We start from the raw sequence: 12,188 nt of genomic DNA, 5'->3' as shown, positions 1-12,188 counted from the left end.
AACTATAATCAAAGCACCATAAGCACACAATATACATGATTAATCCAAAATCGGGCTACATCCATAGGCAACCGATAAGGAAATGATTCACTATCAATGGAAGAAACTTAGAAGTTTGTTGGTTTTGTGGAGAGATTACCTCATGTTTATTTTACAAAAACAATAACATCATCAATCGATTGCTAGTTTTATCTCCTTCGACTAACACCGTTGCCACAAAGAAATTCTGATAAAATCCAACCCAATACAAGAGTATAATCATGCTAAGGTTTATGCAAAAACACCCCAATCTCTACCCCTCCTGAACCTTCTCTACACTTTTTTTATATTTTCTCTCTCTAAAATTCATTTTTTTGGGCTTCCATTAAAAGCCCATTCTTCTGTGATAAAAATACCCTTTATGCAAGAGGGATTGTTATATGGGAGTAATTTTTACATCACTTCCCAGCAGTAAATACATTCCTCATGTAACATTACTGGGATTATACAAACCTGGACCGTTAGCCTTCATAATGAGGAATGCCAATTAGGAGAGCGATTTCATACAAGGAATGTATAGTAATATAATGAAAAAAATTGCAAAAACCATATAGGGTTATTTGTTTGATCCTAAATTTTAAATATACATTTTTTTATTTTAATGTACAATCACAAAGCAAGCAAAATTTTAAAATGCACTTTATAAAGTATTTTAACCCAGGTCGTCCATTTTTTAGTGAGACGGAGTGCTCATTTAACCTGCTCAAAATTTAGTAGATCTTAACCCCTACACAGAGAAGGCCAAACTAACTTAACTAGTGGGGCAAAGGGCTTGGAGCGTATGCTTTTAAGGAAGTTATAACTTGAAGGAACTGTTTAATGCACACAACTAGATTTGCTTAGTTCTCATGGTTTTATTTTCTTAATATTTTCTCTTTTTAATTTCTACATTATTTTTAAGTGAATAGTGAATCAGATCTAAATCAACTTGTTTACCAATCTTGATTGCTACGGCCGGTGACTGATAGCTAGTCTTCCTCCAAAAATATGGTATTTGAGCCTTTAATTATGCACGAGGGTTTCAAAAAACAGTGATCTAGATTAGGACTAGGGGATGGCCCGGTTCCTCCAAAATATCGGTAATCGGCCAATTCCTTCTATGAATCGGCCGGTATTAGCTGGTTTTTTGATAGAACTTGTCAGTTTTGTCAGATAACTGACCATATCTTTTATTTTTTAATTTTGTTATTTTTTTGTTTTTTTTTATTGGTTGGTTTACTCAGCCGGATCCCCGATCTGCTGAACCATACCCATTTTCTAGAGGAGCAATCCAAATCACCGATCTATGTTTTTAAACCTTGCTTTGTACAGTTGTTTCTTAGTTTTGGGCACATAGAATGCATATTTGTTACGGTTGCATGTAACTTGTGAAATTAGATGGAAATTAGTTAACATCACAATTATTCTTTTTCGTCATATTTTAAAATGGGTGGTTGTATGAATACATCTCAAGCCATTTTATTTGAAAGCTAATGTCTAACAGTGACTGTGACCCCTTTTAGGTTGCATGTGGTTGAGAAAGTAGATGGAAATTATTTAATATCATAATGATTCTTTTTCATCAGATTTTAAAATGGGCGGTTGTATAAGTATTATTAACTAGACTCAAAGTTAAAAATCTCAAACTTCATGATACATCTCAGGCCATTTAATTTGACAGTTAATGGCTATGGCTTTTTTGTAGCAAAGATAAATAATATACAATCCCTTTGTAAAATTTAGTACATATTTCCTTTATACTGGTACGGCTTTCTCCCAAATGCACCAAAAAAACAATTTCATGTGACTGTTAGGTATGGTACGCCGGACATCTATAAACAAGACCCAAATTTGGACAAGAACAGAGGAAATATTTAAACGCTATTGTCAAATAAACAAAATCGACCACCTTTATTGCAAGATGATAACACACATACAAAAAAATGTAGGGATCATATCATTGAAAGGGATAAAACCCCTTATAAAATTGCTAAAGGGGTTAAACTATATCTATTAACATTTGAGGGCTCACTTCTTTTTAATTTCAATTAGATACCTAGTCAAAAAACTTTTCAATATCGAAATTGCTTTGTTTGATATTTGGAGTATGGAACAATCATGGGCATTTCTATAATACGACCCTTAAGAGGCTTCAACTGAATGATAAAAATACCCATGTTCTATATTACAAGTAAGGAGCACAATGTTAGGTATTACTAATACAAAACAATTAGGGGTATTTGTATATAAAATTCCATAAATACCCCTAGCTGTTATACATCTATATTTAACAATGTGTTCCTCATTTATTTTGTGGAAGAACTTGGGGTATTTTGATCATTCGGATGAAACCTCGTAGAGGGTCAAATTATTGAAATGCCCCTCATTGTTTTTCATTTCAAATACTGTAGAAGGGTAATTTAGGCTTTTTTTAAAACATTGAGAAGATATCTAAGTGAAATGAAAAATATATATATATATATATATATGTGTGTGTGTGTACGCGCACGGACGCACGCATATGTGTATGTGTATCCTCAAAGTTTAATGGGATAATTTGCCCCCTTCATTGATTTTTTGAGGGCTTTCATCCCCTTTACTGGTACTTTTCCCAAAATTTTAATATTTGCCATGTCAATGTTGTTTTTCAACTTCGTTTTTCTATCCTTCAAGGAAATGTTTGGTTCGGGTACATGCATGAAACCAAACTTCGTAGTACAGTTATAAAAACTCTCTATAGCCATGATCCATTAAATGTACTTTTTTTCTATATGCACATTGAGTTCAATACTTTTCTATAGCTCACTTGAAAAGAGCTTGATATTGCAACTTGATGTTGAGGGTATAACCCTGATGGGCTGTAAAGCAAAATACAAATCACCCGAAGTGGAAAGAGGGAAAAAGCATTACTTTTGGCTGGATTTAAATTTTGGTTTATATATGAGGAATCCATACCATGACCCTCGAATTTGATGATAATAATGTCTTTCCAAACGAGTTGGTGCTTTCTAGGGGCTCGATATCCCCATTTTCTGCCACCAACCAGAGAAAATGGGAATTAGATCAGAAAATTAGCTTTATAGTGTGGGATCCGGACCGATCAAAAAATTAAAATATTTATGTATTGAACTATATTTAAAGAGATTTTATTTATTGGGATCCGAAAAATATTGTTGGGCCCAAATTCGAACTTAACCGTACCCAATCAGATTCAGACCAAAACAGTGTTTAGTTCCAAGATTTGAACCTTGACCCAACCTGTCGGGTCCAATATTTGGACCCATACCCGGACCCAGATCCAGTCTACCCCCTGGGTCCCGGGTTGGGTCTGGGTCCATTGCCTCCTATTAATACAATTTAGTTTAGATAAACTTAAACCTTACTTGATATGATTTTCACGTGCCTCTACAAGGCCCATTAATCTCTGCACTAAATTTCTCGGAATATTCGTTTGTTTGTGATCTTCATGCAATTATGGCATGTTGTTTAAATTGATTCAATCATAACCATTGAAAATAGAAGAGTATAACTAACATACTACATGGAGAGTTCGGATATAAATAGCTTAAATGCTATCTGAGAAACCAAATCACGATTGACATATGGAGATTATGGCTTGTAATCTCTTTATAGAGTCTTGAGAAATAAGGTTTCATACATGTATGGGGCAAAGATAAAATTGGACTTCTTAATTTCTGTTTTTCACTTCGCAAAAACCATGATATTTTTAATTCTTTTTTTTTTGGAAAGTATCACTAATATCCTTCTAATGTTTGCAAATTATAGAAGTAATTATTATTATTATTATTAATATTATTTTTATTTTTATTTTTATTTATTTTTTATTTATTTTTATTTTTTTGTAATTTATGCCATTTGTCTTTTTTGCCCTTTTTGTTTTGGGAGGGTGACCCGACCGACAAATATGATAAATGTGACCTTTGATCCTAACCATAAGACCTGAGTAGATAAATGAGATGGCTTGAGTCACAATATCACAAGCTTACTCTTAACAATCGATTGATCTTTATTAGACAATTCATAGTTTTTTATTTTTATTTTTTTATTTTACAAATAATTTTGAAGCGAAAATTGGGGCATGCATGGCTCTGACGAGGGCACACATGATAAAAATACTAAAAAATGTTTCCAGTGATGATAAATTACTACAATACCCCTAAAATTTTTGGAAGAATTTTGGTCATTTATTTTCACATAAAATGTTTTTTTTTTTTTTTTTTCAAGGCTTGCCCTAATTTTATGATGGGACACCCAAAATTTTATCAAAAAATTTTTTGTAGAAAAAATAAAAAATAAAATAGTGTTTGGCATGACATTGTAGTATGAGCGATCGTGACCATTCGATTGCTAAGAAGTAGGATCACATATAGCTTATATATTGTTGGAGTCACATAGAAACATTTCTGTTTTGTTTTACACCGATACATGTGGCTGGATATGTAGCGATTCAAACTTGACACCGCTACGGTCCGTAGCGGTGCAAGGAGCATATCGGTGCTCCTTGAATTCCAGGAAGCTCTAAAATGGCGTATGTGTCGTTGCACAAACAATACAGATTTGTTAGGTCCATAGCACTGTCCGCAGCTACTGACGTTACGCCCGTAGATCAGATCTGTAAAGGATTAGGAAAAATAATTGATCATTAGAAGTGGAGTCCTAATACATAAGGTTTGGTACTAATATTATCTCCAGTCTCTTAATTTTTCTATTTTTATGAAATTAAATAATATTTATGTGATAGTTAAATGAACTTTTATTATTTTGAAGAAATTTTTCATTAATTTAAAATTTATTTGTAACTCAATTAGTTGTGCAAGTAGACTAGTATATAAAGTATATTTCTTTATGAGAAATGCTATTTTATTCGACCATTAATCTTCCCAGAAACTGTCAAAAAAGTCATTGTATTATGGTTGTTTCAGAATTTTCATTTGTGGTATATGCTCCTCCTTTCGGAAGAGCATTGGTTTTGGTAATTGTTAATTTCCAATTTACTGTATCGCTCAATTTATATAATTTTTTTTTTTTGCCAGTTTATTAGAGATAGGTTTTTTATTAATAATAAAAATGAAACTTAAGATGTCATATTGTGGTTCCCAACACTCTAATCACCTAACCCCTGAGCCCATTCCTACGTATATTGGACATGCTAGACTTGTTGATCATAGGTTTCAATTATGATAAACTTGAGCCCATTCCTACATATGTTATGTTAGACTTGCTAGACTTGTTGATCATAAGTTTCAATTATAATAAACTTTTAACATGGAAAACAAAAGAACAACCCCCATCTTACCAATGCACCACCCACGATAATGACAAGAAATGCTTTATCATCAAGAGAGGTAAAAGAAGTATTATTTTGAAAATAAAAATATAAAAAAGTTATTTTCAAAATTTTTCATGACATAAAACCATATTTTTGCGTGTTTTTCTTCTTTTTACTCCCCTTTTATTCTTTTACTAGTTTTGGTTGCGTGTTGTAAGAGGCCTACAACTGGTTTTAGGGGCAATACCCTATTTAGAGCTCCTCAAACCCAAAAAAAAATTTAAAAAAAATTAATGGGATATTTTCTCGCTTTATTTTTTTTTGGTAGGAGTATTTTCTCGCTTTATTTACAAAGGTCTACAAGTAAGGCAACAAGAAAAATTTGGAAAAAGTGGAGGCGCACACAAAACAATTTTTCTATAGGGAAATTTATATCAAAATACACCTATTTCAATAGTTCAATTTATATTTTTTTCAACCATTCCAACTCATGGTCACGAGTATTTTGATACTTATCTTGAAATAAAAACAAAAGATACTATTAAATTATTAAATAATTGATCTTTAATGTATTTTTTTGATAAATTTTTGTTGAAAATTGTCTCATTTTCTTCTTCTTTTCGTTTTTTATGTACCTTTTCTTTATGGTCTCATTTTCCTTTCCTTTATTGTGCACTCCATACGCTTTTCTACACGTGCCACTGGCTACAAATGTGATGCATAGTATACTTTCCCTTTCAAAACGATTTCTGGCATTTCTTAAAGACATTGAACTTTTGAAATTTGAAATAAAATAAGCCTAAGATATTGAAAAAAAACATGGGAAAAAAAAAAAAAATGGTCATAGTTGTTACCTACTAGACCGTCACGAAGAGAAAATAAAGTTGTACAATTCATTAATTGAAATTATAAAGTGGTTCTCAATCCCTATAATACCATCCAACATTTGGTTGGGTAGTGTTCTAAAAAATGCAACCGCATCAGAATTGACCAATTTTTAAAGGGACTGGAAAATTTCATGGAATGCGTTGATTCCAATCGCCTGGTTCCCACAATTTTTATTTTTTATGATCTTTCTATTTTTTATTTTTAATTTATACTAATTATTGAACTACTCTCATCCTAGAGAATAGTGGTTGTTGATCCAAATAGGAAATTCACTAATCCAAACTGCTTTTCTAGATGTTGGGTTCACCCGACCAATTTGGGTTTTAAAACACTCGTAGGGGTAATAGTAACTTTTAGGCCATGGAATTATTATGATCATACGCCCATAAAATTTGGTCCAAGAGATTTGTAATTATTAAATCTAACGAGGTGGACTAGCGTAATCCCTCAGGAAAAAAACTAGGGCCCGAGTCACAAAACGTAGCCCGAGGCCATAACAGAGCATATGCCCTACCCAACTTTTTATTTCCTTATATCCTTTTTGTTTTTTTTTTCTTTTTCTTTTGTCTTTAGTACTCTTATGCTTGGCTGGCCCAACCTAACCTTGACAAGGCCAAGGCCTATTCCGCACGGTGCGGGCCGGCCAGGCAGGGCCTGCCTAGCCCATTGCCTGGCCCAAGAAATGTTAACATGGTTTGGCAGTCAGTCAACCGGGTGTGACCGTAAATGTTAACATGGTTTGGCAGTCAAACTGGGTGTGACCGTACAACCACCTTGGAGCGCAACAACTAATGGATGACGACTTAGAGTGTGAGGTTTAAGTGTTGCCCTCACCTGCCTTTGTGTTTAAATTTGAGGACCCCATGAAAAATAAACCATTTTTAGGTTTTCTCTTTTCAAACCCTAAGCTTGGATATCAATTTGGTATCAGCATCATCTTATTATCGATGGTTTTGACCAGCTGTTTTTTTTTCCCTAGATGGTTTTTTTCGTGGTGTTTTTTAAGTACGATTTATCATTAATTCAAATGTAAAATACACGAAGTTTAAGCAAAGACACAAAATTACAAAAATGAAGTAACCAACAAAGAGCGAGTATGGACTCTTCCTTTGGCAAGAACATCAACATCTTCATTTGCTTCTCTATAACAATGTTGGACCATTGCATAGAGGCTGACAAAATATTTTAAATTTGATGAAAAATAGTCTTTAATCTCCAATGAATATGGGCATTTCTCTTACTCCAGGCAATGACATTTGCCAAGTCTCCTTCAATAATTCTGCCTCATTCCAAAGTACAAAGCGATTTCAAACCTTCTAATAAACCTCGTGCTTCCGTCTCACTTGCTGTTGTGATACCAGAAACACCCGAGTAAAAAGCTATAATGTGCCTCAAATTATATTTTATGAGACCACCATGCCCAATTGGCCCTAGATTGCCAAGTGAACTATCATCAAAATTAAGTTTAAAAGAATTCACTAGTGGTGGTATCCAAACAACCTCACTACGAGTGTTGGTGGTAACACCCATAGTAATAACTGCAAAGCGATTGCTAATGATAAGACTTTTAGGAATAAAGCCATTATCATTATGTGCAAGGAACCAATCAGCTGCAACAACCAAAATATTCGATTTTAATGTAGACAGATATGTACTTATACTATCAAAGACTCTTCTATTTCCTTCCTTCCACACACTCCAAATAATGCTAACCCAAATAGATCTCCAAAGCATAATTTCTGTCATTGAAATATCGGGTGTAATCTATTGGTCAATAAATATTATGACATTTTGGGGCAAAGGTAATGACATATTGAGACGCTATCAAGCTCAAACCCAAAGATATGTAACTACAGGGCATGAGAGGAAAAGATACTGTGAAGTTTCATCACCGTCTTTGCATAGGATACATACATTAGTGATAATACACATCCTATTTCTTAAGTCGTCAATAATTGCTAATTTATCTTGGCACATGATCCATAAGAATAGCTGCACTTTAAGAGACACATGCAAATTTCTTAATCTTGAACAAACCAGCATCCAACTCTCTTCAACGATCAAAAAATAATAGATTGTAGGTTAACTTAACCAAAAAATCTTCTAAAGGGGTAAGATCCCAAATAAATATATCATCCATATTTAGAGTTAAATATACGCCATTCAATAATTCCAACAATGTTTGATACTCCTCAATGAATATGTCTGTACCTCTCCTATACTTGCAAGGAATGGACCAAACAATATTAGTATAAATACCCCCACTAGCCTTTTTGAGAGATGTTTGTGGGTTTAAAGCTTTTGAGAAAAGCTCAAGGGAAAATGTATCTCAACGGGTCATCTCCAATCCATTTGTCAAACCAAAAGAGAGTGAATTCTCCATTCTCCACTATTTTTTGGAATTGTATAGATACACAGATCTCTCATAGTCAATATATCTCCAAACATAGAACAAACTTGTCTTGTTTCTTGGATTTTTAATGAGGTCAAAGTTCAAATCCATTCCATATTTCTTTATCAGAACAAGCACCTAGAAGACTCAGGTTGTATATGGATCATCCACCACCATTTTACTAAAAGTGCTGAGTTCATATGTTTCAATACCCTAACACCCGATCCTCCCTCTTTTATTGGACTACAAACTTTTTCCCAACTCACCAAATGAAATCTTTTCATTCTTACGTCATCTCCTCATAAGAAACTTTTCATAATTCTCTCTAGTTGTGTTTCAACTTCTTTTGAAATCTTAAATAATGACATAAAATATACGAGGAGGTTGGACAAAGTGGATTTAATCAACATATATCTTCCCCTTATATATAGAGTTTTAGCTTTTCAAGTTCCAGTTTCTTGTCAAATCTTTCCACCACCGGATCCCAAATTGATCTTGAAGGCCTCGAATCCACTAAAGGAATTCTCAAATAAGTACAAGGTAAGGACTCGACCCCACATCTTAATAAATGTGTCATTCTTAATACTACCATTTGGGGGCAGCCAATACCAATGAGCTAGGTTTTACTCAAATTAACTTAAAGTCTAGTTGAGAGTTCCACACATTTCAAAAAAATCCATAGGCAAGTGATTTCCTTAACCGTGAGATCACAAAATATAATAGTATTATCGACATACTGTAAATATGATACTATATGACTATCATTACTAATATTAACTCCTGATAGGGTCCTTTGTACTGTCAGTCCATTAAGTATAACACTAAATCTCTCAGGTACCAAAGTATATAAAAAGGGTGAAAGAGGGTCTCCTTAGCTCCATCATATTGATTTTTTGAAAAAACCGATTGCTTTGCCATTAACAAGAACTGAAAAATGGGTAACCATCAATCCACAATCTCCACTTTGAACAAAAACCCATTTTAGTCATGATACTTTGCAGTATAGTATCACATGCATTCTTAAAGTCTAGCTTTAATCAACCTTATGTATTATTGTCATCCTTGAAGTCTAGCTTACAACCAAAAGCCCGGTTTTTCATCCTTAATCAACCTTATCATATGCATTCTTAAAGTCTAGCTTACAAATAAAGCCTGGTTTGTCATCCTTGATTATTGAGTAGATACATTCTTGTACAACCAAAATACTATCCATAATTTGCCTATCCTTCAAAAATGATGATTATGGTCCTTTAATAACTATGTGAATCACTTAGCGCGATCTATTAGCTAAAATCTTTGCTGTGATTTTTTATAGACTACCAATAAGGCTAATAGGCTAAATATCTTTGATCTCCGCAATGATATTTTTTTTTTGGAATTAAAGCAATAAAGGTAAATTTCATAGCAATATTAATTTTATCTCTCCAATAAAATTCTTCCAATAATTGAACAATATCATATTTCAAAATATCTCAAAAAGATTGAAAAAAAACCATTGGGTATCCATCTGGGCCAGGAGACTTATTTCAACCAGATCAATAATTGATCTGCTTGGCAAGAGCAAAGTGTTTTTGTTATTGTAATAAAAGAGAGAAACAAGAGCCTTAGCAATGACAAGGAACTATAAGAGCCAAACGAAATCATTAAAAAAATAGGACAATAAGAACCAAAGGAAATATGGGCCTCTATGGACAAAAACCAAAAAGTCGATTATATATATATATATATATATATATATATATATATATATATATAGTTGGACAACTATAATGAATAGTAATATAAGTGGAATCTCAGCTGTCAGATCTTCAGCATATGGTTCAAAATATATATTACTATATGAATTTTATTTTATTTTTTATAAACCTGATTAAGATGAATCTTTGAGTATATATACCTAACATTATTGTACACCATATAAAAATATAAAAAATTTATTTTCTATAATTTAAAATGACCAAACTACCTTCTTCATCTTTCAGAGGTATTTTGCTCATTTTATATTTTAAGAAATATTTTTTATATATATTTTAATTATGCGCCCTATTTTTTTGGTACACAAGTCTAAAATTTCATTATGATCTGATTTCTAAAAAAAATATTAAAATTCATAAAATGATATACATTCTGAACCACATGATGAAGATCAGACGGCTTTCATTCCACCTATATTATCATTCATTCTAATATGCATAGTCCAAGTTAGTTGGAAGATATGGTTTTGTGATTGTTTAAAAAAAATTAACACTATATGAGAGAGAGAGAAAGAGAGAGAGAGAGAGATACCATTAAAGAGCAGCCGGACTCCACTTGCTTTTCCATTTTCTGCGAAATGTTGTCTAAATATGCTTTGAAAAAGCTAGGATTCTCTTTGGACAGCTCTTTCCAAACTGCAAATGCCATATCATTTCCATTTGTCATCCACTCCTACTACATTGCATGCTTCTCTTTCATATTTTTGTTTGAGTGAGTCTGGCAGACAGAAGTTCGAAACGAATTTGTTTTTAACCATTTCAAAACAATTTCAACAATGGTTGAAAACCATTTCGTTCCCGATAATTCATATATTATGAACAATAAGATTATTGCTTGAAAATTGTTTATTTTGCTTTTCTTTCCCAAACCTAAATAATAGAAGAAAAAATGTGATGCACAGTTGCACACAATATTCCTTTTCTTTTCTTTTTCCTGAACCTCAACTTAGTAGTCTGTCACTCACCAATTGTTGAAGCAAGCCTAGTTTCTACTGAACTCAAACTCACCATCGTTGATCATGCATGATGAATGGTCAAGATATGTGCATACAAAAAAGGTCATGTGCACGGTTACATGAAATAATGTGTAGATATTATAGGGGAAAAGCAAAGAATAACCTGTAACGGTAATGGATGGTTGGATTCTAGCATGCTTTGCTAGTGCCTTCACACAATCATCGCGGTTCATTCGAAAAAGCAAGCATTTCTCTATCAAATGCTGTACCTGAAATGTGTAATCTGGAGTTATTTTCAAGAAATTCGGGAATAATTTCATAACATTTGGAGAAATAATAGCTTAAATTCAGAACTTCAATTGCTAGGTAAATCTTGTGCTCAAATCTAATGATGTGGAATTTGGAGCTGCCCGGCCCTCTATCCTTGAATCAATACTTCTCGATTGAAAAACAAGATAAATGAAAGCAAAAAAAAAAAATGAAAAACTCGGCAAGGTTTTCAATTGCATTACAGTTATTTGTTTAGGGTTCAACCACGAAGGAAAAAAGGATCTTGATGAAAAAACCAACCGGCTATTTTTTAAAAAATTTGGGATGTTATTTTGATTGGTTTCACTGACCAAATCGAAACTAAAAAGAAAAGACATTACTGAGAGAAATGAAGCAAGCATGCGTATACCAGGCGAACATAAGATCGAGGGTGGCACTTAGGGCAACGGTGGGGGCGGACCGTCGTCGTACCCAAAATTGTGCACAGTGCCATAGAGAGATAGAAGAGAAAAAGAGGGGGAGGGGGGTTGGTGAAAGAAAAAAAAAAGTTGGGAAGAGTGGAAGATATTTGACAAATTGAGGAGGTAAGGTTTGTGATCCAAAGGTAATCTAATCGAAAG

The 12,188-nt window shown here is 33.2% G+C and overlaps 1 protein-coding gene across 1 annotated transcript; it reads right to left on the bottom strand.

The window, feature by feature from the left end:
- Window positions 1–4,383: 4,383 nt before the first annotated feature.
- LOC105420425 (uncharacterized) lies at window positions 4,384–12,188 on the bottom strand. Its single transcript, XM_011623961.3, has 4 exons — window positions 11,978–12,188; window positions 11,462–11,567; window positions 10,875–10,978; window positions 4,384–4,651 (listed from the first exon to the last, which is right to left on the bottom strand). The coding sequence occupies exons 1-4, from the start codon at window positions 12,059–12,061 to the stop codon at window positions 4,646–4,648; spliced, it is 300 nt and encodes a 99-aa protein (XP_011622263.1). The 5' UTR covers window positions 12,062–12,188; the 3' UTR covers window positions 4,384–4,645.

Source organism: Amborella trichopoda, chromosome 2, assembly GCF_054954075.1.
Source record: "Amborella trichopoda isolate Santa Cruz 75 chromosome 2, AtrichopodaSantaCruz75HAP2 v2.0, whole genome shotgun sequence".
NCBI lineage: Eukaryota > Viridiplantae > Streptophyta > Magnoliopsida > Amborellales > Amborellaceae > Amborella > Amborella trichopoda.
Note: the sequence above shows the minus strand (reverse complement) of the source record. Positions and strands in the feature narration are given on the sequence as shown.

Coding starts and splice junctions, on each gene's coding strand:
- LOC105420425 (XM_011623961.3), bottom strand. CDS start 12,061: ATGGCACTGTGCACAATTTTGGGTACGACGACGGTCCGCCCCCACCGT. Junction 11,568..11,977: donor CTCGATCTTATGTTCGCCTG/GTATACGCATGC, acceptor TACACATTTCAG/GTACAGCATTTGATAGAGAA. Junction 10,979..11,461: donor ACCATCCATTACCGTTACAG/GTTATTCTTTGC, acceptor TGGCATTTGCAG/TTTGGAAAGAGCTGTCCAAA.